The sequence below is a fragment of the Panthera uncia genome, chromosome E1 (assembly GCF_023721935.1).
Source record: "Panthera uncia isolate 11264 chromosome E1, Puncia_PCG_1.0, whole genome shotgun sequence".
Taxonomy (NCBI): Eukaryota; Metazoa; Chordata; class Mammalia; order Carnivora; family Felidae; genus Panthera; species Panthera uncia.
Window position 1 is genome coordinate 56,651,553 of NC_064814.1, and position 15,103 is coordinate 56,666,655.

At 59.7% G+C, this 15,103-nt stretch overlaps 3 protein-coding genes and 1 long non-coding RNA gene across 9 annotated transcripts in view; 1 reads left to right on the forward strand and 3 right to left on the reverse strand.

Moving 5' to 3' along the window:
- Positions 1 to 3,364: 3,364 nt before the first annotated feature.
- Positions 3,365 to 5,982, reverse strand: CE1H17orf49 (chromosome E1 C17orf49 homolog). Of its 3 annotated transcripts, none has more exons than XM_049637129.1 (6): positions 5,839 to 5,982; positions 5,546 to 5,640; positions 5,002 to 5,103; positions 4,182 to 4,372; positions 3,882 to 3,986; positions 3,365 to 3,625 (listed from the first exon to the last, which is right to left on the reverse strand). In XM_049637129.1, the coding sequence occupies exons 1-6, from the start codon at positions 5,857 to 5,859 to the stop codon at positions 3,621 to 3,623; spliced, it is 519 nt and encodes a 172-aa protein (XP_049493086.1). In that variant the 5' UTR covers positions 5,860 to 5,982; the 3' UTR covers positions 3,365 to 3,620. The 3 variants fall into 3 exon arrangements, with proteins under 3 accessions (XP_049493086.1, XP_049493085.1, XP_049493087.1); XM_049637128.1 differs by having other exon boundaries at positions 3,365 to 3,629; positions 5,839 to 5,981; XM_049637130.1 differs by lacking the exon at positions 5,002 to 5,103 and having other exon boundaries at positions 3,365 to 3,629; positions 5,839 to 5,980.
- Positions 5,983 to 6,213: 231 nt separating this feature from the next.
- RNASEK (ribonuclease K) lies at positions 6,214 to 7,865 on the reverse strand. Its single transcript, XM_049637131.1, has 3 exons — positions 7,693 to 7,865; positions 6,955 to 7,031; positions 6,214 to 6,551 (listed from the first exon to the last, which is right to left on the reverse strand). Exons 1-3 carry the CDS (start codon positions 7,768 to 7,770, stop codon positions 6,410 to 6,412), a joined length of 297 nt encoding a protein of 98 aa, XP_049493088.1. The 5' UTR covers positions 7,771 to 7,865; the 3' UTR covers positions 6,214 to 6,409.
- A 34-nt stretch (positions 7,866 to 7,899) lies between these two features.
- Positions 7,900 to 15,103, forward strand: part of LOC125927082 (uncharacterized) — a 23,938-nt gene continuing 16,734 nt past the window's right edge. For both annotated transcript variants that reach the window (XR_007459229.1, XR_007459228.1), the window contains exons 1-2: positions 7,900 to 8,325; positions 10,256 to 10,336. This is a non-coding gene — a long non-coding RNA (uncharacterized LOC125927082). The remainder of the gene's footprint in view (positions 8,326 to 10,255; positions 10,337 to 15,103) is intronic.
- LOC125927078 (polyunsaturated fatty acid lipoxygenase ALOX12) overlaps positions 9,650 to 15,103 on the reverse strand; it is an 11,508-nt gene continuing 6,054 nt past the window's right edge. The window contains exons 9-14 of one of the 3 annotated variants that reach the window (XM_049637125.1): positions 13,961 to 14,047; positions 13,577 to 13,746; positions 12,692 to 12,813; positions 10,560 to 10,660; positions 10,269 to 10,439; positions 9,650 to 10,164 (exon numbers count right to left, since the gene is read on the reverse strand). In XM_049637125.1, the coding sequence (XP_049493082.1) occupies positions 9,985 to 10,164; positions 10,269 to 10,439; positions 10,560 to 10,660; positions 12,692 to 12,813; positions 13,577 to 13,746; positions 13,961 to 14,047 (831 nt within the window). In that variant the 3' untranslated portion in view covers positions 9,650 to 9,984. Of the gene's footprint in view, positions 10,165 to 10,268; positions 10,440 to 10,528; positions 10,661 to 11,858; positions 12,054 to 12,346; positions 12,455 to 12,691; positions 12,814 to 13,576; positions 13,747 to 13,960; positions 14,048 to 15,103 lie in introns of those variants that run through there. The other 2 variants (XM_049637127.1, XM_049637126.1) reach the window with 2 other exon arrangements.

A 15,103-nucleotide genomic window follows, 5' to 3' on the forward strand; every position in this document is an offset into this window, starting at 1 on the left:
TTACTTTGAGGGGAACAGTCCACTGTTTACATAGATAGCCATGAAGGTTTTTCCAGGGGGAGAAACAAGGTGAGGGCCCAGGGTGAGAGACTAAAGTTTTGGGGTGTCCTTATTTTGGGGTGTTTTTTTTTTTGCCACTCCTTGGGTGTGTTTGATGAAGTGGAGGGATGGGTCTCAAGGTGAGATTGATCTGAAGGTTCACTTAATTTGGAGCATGATGCTGATGTGGGATGTCCTTTGCCCAGAGCTCCCTCTCACCCTGGATTCTAGAAATCTCTTTTTCTGGTGGACCCCCAATTACGCCCAGGATGTGAAGGGAGAGATTTGGAAAGGTAGTGGGTAGGGTGTCTCCTCTTATTTCTATGTGGCCTGGATAGATCTGAGGGAGAAAAGGTGGTTTCAGACTCGGAACCCCAATTTCTTAAGGGAGCACACCTCGCTTTCCGGGAAGCTGGGGGGACATGGGGTGTCCCGTGGTAAAGTGGACATCCCGGGCTTGGGCAGTGCTGTTGGAACTTTGGCAAGGAGAGGTGGTGGGGGGGGGGGGTACGAGGAGGTGATTCTTGTACCCAGAGTTTCCAGGATAAGAGCCCCAAACGGGAAGCAGACAGAGCACTGGGAATGTGGGTGAGGTGGGGAGGGGGGAGGGGTGCCCCACGGCAGCAGGGGCGAGGGGGTGACTCAGGCCAGCTCTGCACGCCTGGGTCCCTGCTCTCTTCGGCTCTCCTCCCCTCTCTCCCTCCCACCGCCCACCCCCCCAACCCAAGGAAAAAAACCTGCCTGTGCAACAGCAATGGCAGATTCCAATCCTCCAGACTTTCCTTAAACCACCGCGGAGACCAGCCAGGGGGGAGGGGAGGGGAGGATCGGGCTTTCCTGCTTCCCTGAGACTGGGGCTATGAGCTTGACCTCCTGGCCCCTAGCCCTTCGAGGAGTGCCCCCCGGCCTGGAAGCCAGGTTTCCTGGACCCTAGCCCCCGAGCGGGGGGGCCTGGAGAGCCGGGGAGGAGGAAGGAGGGAGTGACTTCCAAAATTGGCATCGGGACAGAGCAGGGCTGGCGGGAGGCAGGTGAAAGACGGAATTTTCCTGAAAAAACGGGGGTATCTGAGGACCCCAAATTTGGGGTGCTGGTCCAGGACCGTCCTGCCAACATCCTAGATTTTTTTGGGATTTTTTGGGGCCCCCGGGACCCCTCTAGATGGGGTGAGGAATGTAGTGTTGGGGGAATCTGACTGGGGCATTGCAGCTGCCTCTCCCGCCGAGTTGGAGACGGATGGGCTGGGACGGGTTTGGGGGGGTGTCCCCAATTCTGACTGGGAATGGAGGAACCCCCTTCTGAGCTCTCTTGTGGGGGTCCCCCCTCCCTAGGGCACTCCCCACTCCCTGAGCCAGCCGAGAGGAAGGAGGCCGGCGATGCGACTGGGGCGGCTCCTTTCTCCTGCGCCCCAAATGTGAGGGATGCACCCCAAATTTTGCTCCCTTCAAAATAGGGGACCAGGATCTCAGGGGAGAGTAGCTGAGGTAAGTGGGGAGGAAAGTGTCCCCTGTTTTCAGGAGAGACGTGGCGGTTGGGGGGGAGGTTTGGAGGTGCGTGTTGGGGTGGGGTTGGGCTTTGTCAGTCCTGGAAGTGGGGGGACGATTGGAGAGGCTTTCTCTTGTGCCCCTCGAGTGCAGTCCGCCAGGTGGAAACCAAAGGCTGAGTCCCGAAGGCCCCCCGACATCCCCGGCCGTTAGCATGGTGTTTGATTTCTGTTTCACCCCCACAAAGGCTCTGCCGAGAATTGGGAGCTGGGGACAGCTGCTCAGTTTGGGGGGCTATGGAGGGTGGGGTGAGGACCAGGAGGCCCTGGCGGGATTTGGTAGAGGACAGACAGGGGTCTCAAGGCAGGGGGTCTGGCACCCCCCGGGGCCCAAGCAGACTGCTTACACCCACCATTTTAGATCTTTTTGATTGCTAAGAGTTTTGGGGGGTGTGTCGGCAGGGGGGTGGTGGTAAAGGGTGGAATGGGACGAAGGAAGACCTCAGGGTTTCAGAGGATGTTATTTTGATTTGTGGAAGGCCTCTGGGCCCCTAGATTGTGCTTCCTGTGGGGTGCTTCTAAAAATCAAGTCCTGGGCAGGAGGAAGAGGCTGAGGGGAGGCCTAGGGTGGGGGTGGGGACAGGCATGTGTGTCTCAGCTTAAACGTGGCTTTCTGGGGTGGGCCCGCCTTCCTGGGCCTGCTGGATGGGCTGATGGGGGTGGTCGCAGGGGGCAGGGCGGGGGTCCTGGGGGGCGGCGGGAAGCTGGAGCAGTGCTGGGGGTTGAGTACCTGGCCCCCAGGTCCAGGCAGCCCTCTTCCTGGGCCCTGCTGCTCCCCTTTTCCCCCTGGCCTCCATTTCCTGCCTTGGACCTCCATCTTGTGGCAGGCCCAGGGCCCAGGGCGACTTCCGGCCCCCCTCTCCCGACCATGTTCCGGCCCCACCACCTCTGGACTGCCAACTCCCAACCCTGCTGTCCTTGGCCTTCTGTCTCTCCTTGCTTTCTCTTGGGTTCTGACCCAGGGAGGGGAGGAACGGACACAGGAAGCCTCGGGGCCCTGCCCTCGCCGAGTCGGCAGGCAGTGTGTTGGCCCCCACGGTCATTCCCCGCTTCCTCTGCCCCTGACCCCACCCTAGGGATCCCCTGAGCAGAGCTCCTGCAGAGGGAAGATGGCTCCAGTCTTATCACCACTGCGAGCTCGCCCCATAGGCCCCCGTCGGCGCCCGGCCCCCGATTCTTATTTTCCCCAACCCCTCTTGGGGCCACGTTTGCCTTGTGAGCCTTGTCTATGTCCCTGCTCTGGGTGCCAGGGTCTTCACAGCCCCGTCCCGTGCTCTCAGCCCACCCCGGTCCTGCCCCCGCCCCAGCAGCACACTGTGGTTTGTACGGCACTGTGGCCACGTCCAAACCACACTGTGGTGTTAGAGCGAGGGTGGGGGAGGCACCGCTGAGGCTTGGCCCGGGGAGGCCACCCCGGAGAAGCGACACGGAAAACATCTGGGCCTTCTTGTGAGGTGTTGTGCGGGGGGGGGGGGGGGGGATGAAAGCACTGGAAATACGCCCCTCTGAGATCCCCAGGGCAGCCTCAGGAATACTGACCGCCAGAGACCCTGGGAGCTCAGTTCTGCCTTCGGAGAGCAAAGTGGAGTCTTTGTTGCCCACGCCCAGCTCCCCTGGCTCTAGCAGCACAGAAATATTGGCACTGGGAAGAGAGCCTGCCAATATTGGCTGTGCTGCTCTAGGCAGGGTGGTGAGAACTTCCAGAAGGGGCTGAGCCCCGTGGGGCTGAGGGGAGAGGCACCCGCCCGCGGCGCTCCAGTGATGTTAGGCTGCAGGCACGGAGCTGAGAGGAGAATCTTTATTGTTTTCGGTATAAAAACGTCCGTCTGATGGAGGTCAAAGGGGCTGGGGGTAGACGCTCATACGGGAACAGCAGAGTGCGCAGCCCCAGCGGCCTCGTGGGCTGTGCTCTGCGGGCCCGCTCGGAGTCCCAGGCGATCCACAGGTCCAGGGTGAACAGTGAGAGGGGTCAGAGGTGGAAGGCTCAGCGAGAGAGCAGAGGAGGGTCAGCAGAGGTCACGAGAAGGCCAGAATCCAGGGTCAGGCTGTCTGGAACAGGAAGCAAGATGGGCCGAGACGGGGTGAGCCCCAAGTATGCCTCCAAGGCGACTCCTACCCCCCCACATCACCCGGCTCTTTGCTGAGCCCGTCCCCCGCAGCGTGGACTGGAGGACCTTCTCTTCCAGAACCTCTGTACGAGGGGGCAGGGGGCTCCTGTGGAGACCCTCCCCTACCATCCGAGTGAGCGCTTCCCCCCCGCCCCCAGCCCCGTCGCTGGTGTGGGAGGAGGAGGACGCCTACCCTGGTCGAAGTTGAGTTTCTTGGCCGGAGGGGTTTCTCCTAGCCCTTCGATGTCCACCAGGTCACTATTGGCGTCCGAGTCGTTCAGAGCGCTGAGTGTCACATCTGGGGGGGGGGTGGGGACATCAACTGGGTTCTAGGTTCTCTGACTGCCCCACAGCTTCCCAGAGCCTCGATCTCCCCCTCCCTCTGCCCTCTCAGCCACTCTCTGGGAACCCTGACGGGGAGAGGAAGGGACATTTGTCCTTCCCGGGCCCAAGCCCGATTCTCCCACTGAACCTTCAGCCCCAGAGCCCTCACCGGCCTTCTGTTTCTTTACGGGGGGGGCCCCGGCCTCAGGGACACTGGAGCTGCTTGGTGGAGGGGCGGCTGGAGGCGGCGACAAGACACCAGATGGCACCTTCTTGGGCCCTTTCTTGGGTGACTCGGCCGGAAGAGGGATGCCGGAGTCTTCGTACACCTTACGCTTCACGGTGGCCTTTATCTGGGCCCTGAAGAGAAGACAGAGCAGGTTAGGGAGGGAGTCCCGGGGAGACTGAAGGAAGAAGGGAGGGGAGGGAAGGGGTAATGGGCCATTCTGAAGGAACACTGGGAGCCCCTCCGTAAGAATCTGGTTAGGGCCCTGGCCCTTTGGTAGGGTTCTCGTTTTCCTGAGGCTTTGCACGCACTTAGGGCGGATGGAATCTGAAGAGTGGACTCCCTGAGCTGAGTGGCAGAAAGGCCCGCGTCCTAATTCTCTTCCGGGGTGGAAGGCTCCCAGGTGAACCTTGGTGGCTGACCGACAGGTAGAGGGGGACTTATTAGCGGATCCTGATCAACTCGTTCAGAATCACAATGTCCCCTCCAAGGAGCCGCGCAAACAACCAGAGAAGTTCCGGTTGTTGGGGATCTCAGGCGGCCCCCGCCCCGAGATTAAATTCTTGGGAGGTCCTGTTACCCCGGCGGTTCAGTTAACTTCTGACCAAACTCTTCGCGGAGGTGCTAACAGAGCCGGCAGCGAGGCAGGAGGGCTGTCGAGCTGGAAGGGAGTTCTCGGGAAGGTGGACCTCGGGCTGGCGCGGGTGCGGTGGAAGACAGTGCCCACCCGCCCCCCCCTCCTCTGCCGGCCACCCTCCCTCACACTGTCCGTTCCTTGATGACACAGCTGATGTGATTAAGATCGTCCCCAAACCGCTTCACAGCAGCCCTCAGCATCTCTATCTCCGTCTCCGTCCACTTGGCGCTGTCAGAGGGGAAAGGGGGAACAGCGAAAGTGGGAAGGGGGGTGCGCAGCCAGCCCCCAAGCCTCCCCCGCAGGCGCTGGGGCCCCTTCCGTGGATCCCTAAAGAGGGCTTTCTTAAAAAATAAACAAATAAAAGCTCTTAACGCCCCGTGGGAATCCTGAGGACCCCCAAGCCTCTCCCCCAGGCACGTGAAGCGGCGGCTGTGAGCAGCCGGCGCAGACCCATCCGACCCGCGGGGGTCTCACGGACAGAACCCCGCGCGCGGTGCGCAGGGGACCCCCCCCCGGCTCTGCGGCCGCCGGCTCGCGGCAGGGGTTCCGGGTCTGGAGCCTCCAGTCTGCGCTGCTACCTGTCATTCCCTCATCCGACAGTCTTTATTCACACCGGCGAGCTGCCACCTGTCCCGGCCCCACGGAGTCCGCGCGCCCCGCGCTCACGTACCCCGCGGGGGAAGAGTCGGCCACGGGATGCAGCTGCATCGTCAGCTCCCCGAGCTTCGTGAAGGCGGCGCCCGCCGCGGAGAAGATCTCCCCGACCTGGGGGCGGGGCAGCGTCACGGGGGGCCGGCGCACCCCCCCCGCCCCGCGCCCGCCCGCCCGCCCCGAGCCCCTGGCCCCACCCCGGCCCGGCTCCCGCCCGCCCCCCGCCTCGGGCGGAAGAGTCGGCACCAACGCGGGAGGGGGGGCCGCCCTCCCGTGGCCGCCAGGGAGCGCTGTCCGCGAGCGAGGGCGAACCTTCGTGGACGCTGACGTCATGGTCCCGCGCGCCTCCTCACGGAGACGCCGCCGCCGCCGCCGCCGCCGCCGCCGCCGCCTGGCCGGGACCACGGAGCCGGGCGACCGAGGCGCTCGGGCCCCCGCGCAGGAAGTCCCGCCCCCTCCGCCGCCGCCGATTGGCTCCCGCTCGGCCGCTCCCCCCCCCCTCGCCAGCAGCCGAGGTTCGGGCGGCCCCGGGCGAGCCGAGGGCCGACGGTGGAAGAAGACACCGCCTCACTTCCGGCCCGGCCTCACTCCACTTCCGTCGGTGCGTCGAGACTCCGGGTGTGGACACCGGCCTCCAGCCCCCGTGCCCGCCCCCCCCTCACTCCGACCCAAGCACAGACACGAGGCTGAAGGGAGCGGTTTCGCTTTATTGTGAGGGGGGGGGGTCAGGGAGGCCGCCTCCCTCCGCCGGGGAAGGAGCGATTCAATCTCGGCGCAGGGAAACCCGGTCCCGCAGGGGGCGCCGGAGTGGGGACGCGGGTGGGAGGGCTGGGAGAGTCTTTAAACAGAGGAGGGGGCCGCAGAGGGGAGGCGCGACGATGCTCTAGCGCACCATGTACTCCTTGCGCTTATTGAGTCGAACTTGGCAGAAGGAGAAGCCCCCGAGGAGGAGATAAAGGCCCGCGGCGATGAAACAGTTGTAGCTGACTCGCTCGTAAAGGTCATATATTTTCTGGGGGTCTTTCCTGGGGTGGGGGGAGATTAGGTAGTGAAGTGTCAGAAACCGTCCAGTAGCCAACATTTACTGGGCACGGTGTGCCAGCCACCATTCTATGCGCTTCTACACGTACTATTCGGGCTTCCTCCTAACCCTCCGGGGTGACCCCTATGATAGCATCCCCTTGGCAGAGGTGGATGGCGGCGCAGAGAAGTCAAGGAATATACCTAAGAAGCCACGCCTAAAGCGGTGGGCTTAGTATGGCCACTCAGGTCCGACTCCGCGACCGCTAGGGAGACTAGCCGTCTGCACTCAGCTCCCTCGCCTCGGGGCCCCAAGCACCCCGCCACCTGTAATCCCCCGCCTACCGTTCTACTGCGGTTCAGCCGCCTCCCACCCGCCCCCAGCCCCGCCGCTCCCACCTGACTTACTCAAAATCTTTCTCGGTGAAAGGGACGTCCTCTATTAGCACAGCGGAATGGACGTTGAAAAAGATTCCGAGCATTATCTGAAAAGAGGGAATGGTCTGGTGGGTGAACCCAGGCACCGAACCTGCTCGCTGTCTAAACTCCTCCCACTTCTAATGTTGCCACAACATCTGGATTTGGGCACTACCGGAACGAGCTGGGACTCGAGTAGTTGTTGCCGGATTCGGACTCCGTCACCAGGAATAGGGCGCTGAGTCGGTGACGGAGACGGCTCGGCTGGTGCAAGGGCAGGAATAGTGAGCAACCCAGATTATCCTCTTGTCCAGGGGCGTCATTATCACGGGACGGGGAGGAAATCGGCCCTTCTGAGTATTTCTTCCTGGAGGGGGGCGGGTAGTCGTGGGGAAACAAGGGCCCCGCTACCCATTTCGGGAACAAGCGCTCCCTTGCCCCACTGCCCTCTACTCAGCGCAGGCGTCTCTCAAGACCCCAGCTCGTCTTCCTCCTACCTTGAGGGGTCTCCAAATTTACCAGCCGCGGCTCCCGTTCCCAGCTTCGTCTCCCTCCCGCCCCTTTAAGTTCCCCATTTCTCAAGCTCAAGTGTCTCGTCCTCCAGCGGGTAATCAGCCTCCCCCTTCAGCCTGCCTGCTGTTTCCTACGGCCCGGACTCTCCCAGCCTTCCAGCCCTCCAACACTGGGGCGCGTCGGGCCCTCTCCGGCTCTCGCCGGCGGTCCCCTCACCAACATGATCACTCCCCAGGCGCTGAGGACGATGCCGCAGGCGGCCAGCTTGGGCCCACAGCACAGAAGCGACGCCATGGAGAAGGGGGTCGGGGGAACACCTAGTCGCGTGCCGAGCGGAAAGGCGGCGAGACGGAGGCCCGGATGCGCCCGGGGAAAGCGAGCTGGACTTGGGGGCTCGCGCGGCGGAGGACGGGCCGCCGGGAGCGCAGCCGAGGGGGCGTGGCCTCCGGTCCCAACCATCGCGCCGGGGGACGCCGGGCGGACTTCGCTGGGCGCCTCCAGGCTCTCCCGGATCTCCGGCGGAGCGGGAGGCGTGTGGGGCCGAGACGGCCCCCCAGGAACCCCTCATGATCTATGTAGCCGGGGCGCGGGTTATTGTCGGAGCAACGCCTCCGCTTTCTTGGTCACCCCCCGGCCCAGGCTGGAATGGGAGGACCCAGCGCGCCACGTGACCGAATTCTGCGCGTCACGTGACGAGGAAGCAGCGCAGCGGCGCCTGGGGAAGGAGTAGCTCTGGCGGAGCTGCTAGTACCCGTGGCGTCGGGCTCTGAGGCGCGGAGGATTGGAGCTGCTCGAATTTTCCCCCTCAGTTACGCTAGTTGCGGGTGGTGTCCCGTGATGGGGGGCATGGTAAGTGACACAGGGATTTACACCGAGAAAGACCGCCTCTATCTCCTTTTTTCTCATCCCCGCCTTTAAAAATAGATATTCCGACACGATGAAAGGAGATAGGAGCCCCGTCCCGAGGCCAAGCGTGCAGTCGTGGCCAGGAGGCTTCAGAATTGCCAAGGGCTCTTCGCATCGGGAATCCTTAAGTCACGTTTTGTTACCAAACGCAGAATACTGAATAGTTCTGGATGCCCAAACCCAGGAGGAATGCGGGACGTTAGGAAAAGTCTCGGGAAAACAGACTCCGTGAACATGCTGTGTGTGTAGGGGGAGTGGTCTTGCTCAATGCATTTGGAGAGAGGAGTAAGTACACCAAAGTGATGCCACTTTGCTTCCCTGCTGCGTGCGAACCACGGAAAGTGATCATAGGCCCCTTGAATAAGGTGTAGGGCACGAGACTTTAACAATGGGAATCGATCACCCACTCCGAGGAGAAAGCTCGTCTACTTCACTGGCGAGAGGCAGGTTTGTGAGAATTGTTTAGGGAGCTAGGGTGTTTGGAGAACACCGTTTTCTACTGAGCCCGTTGTACCCATTCTAGTGAGGGCAGTGATCCACCGCATAATCGAGAGGGGCCATTTTGATCCCGAGACCCCAAGGGCTCTTAGCATCGGGAATCCTTAAGTCACGTTTCGTTACCAAACGCAAAGAAACACTGTGTCCGTGATTAGAACAACTTTGTGGTACTTTTCCCCCCATTTATTTAATGCATATCATTCTCAAACAGGTTGTGAGAACGAACTTGAATCCTGGGAAACACAGACCCTGGGATACCAAAGGGGCTGGGAAAGTGGCCTTGGGACATGAATTTCATGCCTCCCGTGCTTGAGACTGGCGGAGGTGGTGGTGGGGGGGGGGGGGGGGAGAAGCCATTAAGGCACCGGGTGTTTATTTTGCCCAGGAGCATCATTGTTACTCAAGGGCCTTCGGGGTAGGTGTGCAAATAGGGGGAACAGGGTGGAGGGGACGTTGCCAAAAAACAGAGGCAGGAAGATTTAAGTTGGCCACTCCACAGGAAGTCTAGCTCCCGGGAAAGGAGAATTAGTTGAAGTAGTTGATTTATCCAAGAAACCTCTGCCCCACCTCCGAGAGGTTCTCTGGAACCGTTTTCGCAGAGTAGGGGCGGTGCCTCAGGCTAGCGCAGAGCAGCCCCAGGCAGGTCCCCCCACTGCGGGTTAAATCGAGCCCACAGTCTGTGCGGGTCCATCCAGCAAAACACCAGGTTTTCTTGCATTTCTAAATGGTTGACTAAGCCAAAAGAAGAAGACCGTTTTGTGACACTTTGAAGTTCATATTTCACGGCTCATAAGTACAGTTTTACAGGAGCCCAGTGACCCCTCATTTCAGTGACCTATCGTCTGTGGCTGCTTTTGTGCCGCTTCGGGACCGTTAAGTGGTTGTGACAGAGACCGCGTGGCCTGCAAAGCCTGAGACATTTATTGCTGGCCCTTTACAGAAAAGGTTTGCAGCCCCCCCGGACTGGTGGGATACTGACGTGGGGGCTTTAGTTGGGGGAAGAGAGTAGAGCTTTAGCAGCAGAGACTGGACTCCTGGAAATTCAAGATGAAGCCTCAGCACTAGCGCGGATCTGAAGGCCTCCAGGCGGGGGCGCCCTAGAGCTCAGATGGTAACACTGTTCTCTATGCGGCTGGGCCTCAGGTAGTCGTAGGGCAGGTCCACTTGTGCATTCCGGGCTGTGATCTCTCTTTCTAAGTTTTCCAGATCTGTTTGGAATTGTCTTAGTACAGCCTTGGCCTTGGGGCTTGAGAAATACTTTTCTTTGTGGTGCCCCAGAGGTACCTGGGAAAGAACAAAGCGTCGGTCAGTTTCTAGTCCAAAGGCAGAAGCATGCAGACCCTCACTCTCATGTCTCCCTTCTGACTTTTCCCAGAGTCCTGTCTCACCATGTCTGGCTGGCGGCGACCCAGGTGCCACGTGATGGTCATTTGAAGACAGGCCTGTCGGATGTCAGGTAGTGAGCCCATCACTGTGGCCATTTTCACGTCTTCCTTGGTCGTGGGTGGGGGCATCCGCATGGTGCACGGGGCGTTAGGGACCCAGGCGTACCAGTCCAGCTGGGGGAAGAAACTGCAAGCCTAGGATCCTGGTACTTCTGCTTGGAACCCCCGTCTTTCCCTCGGGAATCCCAAGGTCTGACACTTGCCTTCGGGGACCCGGGCTGCCGGCTGTCATACCTGGCCCTGGTTGATGGCCCCGTGCTGGGCAGTGCAAGTGAAGACACACATGGTAAGGAAATGACAGAGCTGACTCTGGGACTGGAAGGAGGCAGGGAAACCTGGGCAGAGAGGAAGGGGGTTTGGAGGCTACGGCCTGAGAGGAGAAACCTGAAGGCTGACGTCTTGGGATGTCTGCACCACTTGGGGTTGAACTGTACGGGTCCGCTTATGTGTGGGTTATTTACCGTACGGTATTACAAATGTATGCTCCTTACGGTTTTCTTGACGTTTTCTTCTCCCTAACTCGCTTTACCGTCAGAATACAGCATACGATACATAGACTAACACACAAAATATATGCTAATTGACCGTTTATGTTACTGGTAAAGCTTCCGGTCAACGGTAGGCTCTTGGTAGTGAAGTTTTGGGGGGAGTCAGAACGTAGATGCAGATTTTTAACTGCTGGGTATGTGGGGGAGGGTCGGTGCCCTCACCCCTGCGTTATTTAAGGGTCACCTGTGTTTTGGCATTGATTGGTATTTGTTCCTTTATTCAAATATATGTGCATTAGATGTGAGTTTCAGTTCAAGTTCAAGCAATAATATTTGGGTGCCTTAGACCAATGACTTAATCTCTCTGAACCCCGGTTTCTTCACCTGTAAAGTGTGGATGCCACCTACCTTATAAAAGAGATAATGCATTGAAGCCACCTAATACATTATAAATTCTCAATAAATAATAATTATTATTACGGAAGGGTTGGGGGTGAACAGCTCTGACTGATGGAATATCTTCTGCCTCAAAAAGGGGTTAAGAATTTAGGGATGTTTCCTCCTACTCTGGAACAAGGGCATTATAAGTGTCTGAGTTACAAGGTGAGGATTACAAGAAGTCCCGTGTTCGTGGTGTCATGGCCGAGAGAGGGTTTCCACAAAGGTTGTCTCGGGCCACTGGTTTTACAGCGGAGGTGGGGACTCAGAGACCCAATTATCTTGTTAAGAGGAACATATATAATCACTCCCCTTCTGTGGATTAAAAAAAAATCAAAGACCAGAGAGATTAACCTGCTGGGCAGGATCCCATCTTTGGGAAAAGGCAGAGGCTGACCTTGAACTCTGGGTCCTGACTGCTTTTCTCAAGCTGTTTTTAATTTTAGCACATTTCCTCTAGAAAGGCTATCGGGAAAATTAGGCAACGAGCACCATGAGAACCGGGGTGGGGTGGGGGGGGAGAGGGGAAAAGAGAGAATGAGAGGCAGTCGGTGGAGATTAAAGCTGCCATATGAGTGTTTATTTTTATCTTCCAGATGTAGATGGTGGTTGGGAGGAGATGGCCAGGGAGAGGAAGAAGGGTCTTCTGGGACTGAGGTGTACCAGGGCAAGTTTGCCCTGGAAGGGGGAGTGCAGGCATTGGTTTATCGCCCACTGTACCCCCGGGGCCTGGCCAGAGCGGCTCCCCGGACGCAGGATGCCCGAAGGATGATTTCAAGCGGTCCCTGCCGGCCCGTGTGTGCTGGAGAGGGAGGATGGACCCGCCAAAAGCTGAGAAAAGCTGTGTCTTCCCCAGAGGTTAAAGAGCAGGTGGGGGTGCCAACGGCGGAGGCTAGATCTCGGCCGAGGGGAAGGGAGGCCAGATTGGCCTCGGAACTGGGACCCCGAGGGGCAGTGCATGGAGTTCAGGTCTGTGCCAAGGCGCGGACGGTGCTGAGGGTGCCCCAGATGTGACCGCGCACCGTGGGCGTGTGCAGTACGCCCAGAGCGTGTGCACAGAAGCAGGAGGAGAAGGCGGGGAAGCTGAAAACTCACCGTTTGTATCGCATGTAGGAAAATAACCACAAGGAGAGCACGGGAGCCCCAGCGGGACCCGGGCACGTCCCACCCTGGCTGTGGTCCTGGTCTTATCGGGCCCCCGTGCTGTGGCGGATTAGGGGCATCTGTGACTTGGGCTAGGGGATGGCAGTAAAGATTGATGGCCAGGGTCTCTGCGGAGGACAGTCCCTGGGTATCTGGAATTGTCTTCAGTAGGAGGAGGTGGGAACGGGATTCCGAAGCTTCATGCGTGGCTGGAGAGGGGGGTGTGGTGAGGGGTTGGGGCCTGAACCCAGAGGGGCAGGACCGAGATGGGGCTCCTGTCTCTGGGGAGGGTCCTACCTCGGTCCTGGGCCTGGCACAGCCCCACCTCGGTGATCTCCCGGCACCAGGCCTGCAGCTCAGGGTCCCCTCTCACGACGTCGTCCCTGTGGTAGAAAAGGCGGACGATGCCCTGCACGTACCTGCCCAGAGGAGAAGGGGCTGAGCTCCTTGAGGGGAGAAGGCGCCAGCCTCTGACCTCTACTCCCTTCCTGCGGCCTCTGCCCAGCTGACGCTCACTGTTTGTGGGGACAGGTCTTACCGGCGTTGTCTTGGGGGATGTTCCCTAGCTCTTTCCAAACGCTAGTTTAGAAAGGAAGGAAACGTGTGCCATTAGTTTTAAGAGTTCTGGACTCGTGGGGCACCTGGGTGCTCAGTCGGTTGAACATCCGACTTCGGCCTCATGGTTCATGGGTTCGAGCCCCGCGTCGGGCTGTGTGCCGACAGCTCGGAGCCTGGAGCCTCCTTCAGATTCTGTGTCTCCCTCTCTGCCCCTCCCCCTCCCCTGCTCTTGCTCTGTCTCTGTCTCTCAAAAATACAAATAAATGTTAAAACAAATAAATATATAAACAAACACGGGAAAAAAAAAAAAAAAGAATTCTGGACCCACGGCTGAAAAAGGCATTCTTCTGACAGAATCCCTGACTCCGCCAGACCCCGTGGTTTACCTGCCCACCCTTCCTGCACGTCCGCTGCCTCCCGACTCTTCCTGTCTCCCCAGGACTGAGTTCCTGCGCCTCCTGTCTGGACCTTGCAAAGTCGGACGCTTAACCGACTGAGCCCCCCAGGCGCCCCTGGACCTTCTAGGTTTCATGTGGGAGTTTTGCCCCATGCTGACCTCAGGTCAGAGCCCCGCTGGCCCCCTCCCCGAAGCCCCTGCATTTCCCAGCCGCCACTCTCACCCACCGGGCAATGATCTCCCAGAGCCGTAGGGCGTCGTGGGCGTAGAGGGCACTTGGGATTCCCAGCAGGCCCCGTGCAGCCAGGTCGTCAGGAGGACAGAGGGAGCGGTAGGTCAGCTGGGCCATGGCCCGACGAAGCAAGTGCACGTGGCCCCCTCCGCCAGTGCTCACCGCCTGCGACAAGAGAGAAGAGAGGCCTTGAGGGAAAAGACCGAGCACGGTGTGCAGGGGCTCGGAGGTGGGGTTCCACATTTAAAGACACGAGCTTAGAGGGACAGGCGCGTGGGTTTAGGGCCAGGACACTCCCACCGTCTGGGATCCTGAAAGTGGCGGGAGGTCACGGAATGCTGGGTGATGAGCCCCACCCCGTGGCCCGTCACCTTCTTACCTTATCAAATATTCCTCCTTCCGAGATGAGCTGGGATCTGGCCCGGGTGTTGATTTCCAAGGTATAGCGGATGTGCGGGATCAGGAGCTGGGGTGGAGGGGGGTGGGGGGGGAGGTTAGGGAGGCCACGCCGGGGTCTCTCCTCCTGGGGTGTGGCGCCAGGCCTGGTGGCCCTCTCCCCCCCGGACGCTTTCCTCCCTGGTGCTGTGGGGACAGGCCTGTCTGTGCGTCCCTGAGCGCTCGCTCTCGTGCCCTCTGCTGCCCCGGGAGTCAGGCTGCGGCTGTTACCACTGCTCTTCATTACTCCCGCCTTGAGTGTACGTGTCCTTTTTATTTGCTTTTATATTTGTGTCGTGCACATACTCCTAGCTTAAATTAGCCTCTCTGCTCGTTTGCAGAGCCACGCCCCCATCTGGCGCTGCAGTCCAGGGGAGGCGCCTTTTGGGGGGGGGGTCCATGAGTCGTGGGAGGGGCCATACTGAGCTGCCTGCTTACACCGGTGGGGGGGGGGGCGTCATCACATCTGCCCCAGCCCCAGGTTGGCGGTTAGGCCCCTCTAATCTTAATAGCTTTAAGAAACTGCTTTTTATTAGGCATGATAAAGGCCGTCTGACCCCCACACGCGTTTCTTTGATCTCAGACTGTTTTGTGTTACTTCCGCCCAGGTCACGTGCAGGTTTCCTGAAGTGTGGGGTTCATCTGCACTGTAGATGCTGCACGCGGGGAATGACCCCGGTGATCCCTGAGTGTCCTAGAAAGCCCCAAGTCCACAGGGGGAGAGAAGATCCCCGAGGGCCAACAACCCTCATAACAGCCACAATAATCACAAGAGCGAATGTGCTTTGTGGCTTTCAGCCTGTGGCACGCTGTGGCGTTACGTCCTCTTATCCCGTCACAAACCCACAGCGGAGCTCCCGTCATCCCCGCTTGGAGTCAAGGACTCTGAGCGCGCATCTGGGAGGTGCCAAGGTCAGGATTCCAGTCTGTCCCCGCATCCAGATCCAGAGGCTGCGGGAGGAACCTTTGTGACGTTAGCAGCTTCGCTCTCTCGTGGGGCTGACGTGCCTCGGGGCAGCGTAGTGATGAGCGGGGCGAGGCGGGGACAGGGCTGCGCTAGTGACGGGGGGGGGGGGGGGGGGGGGGC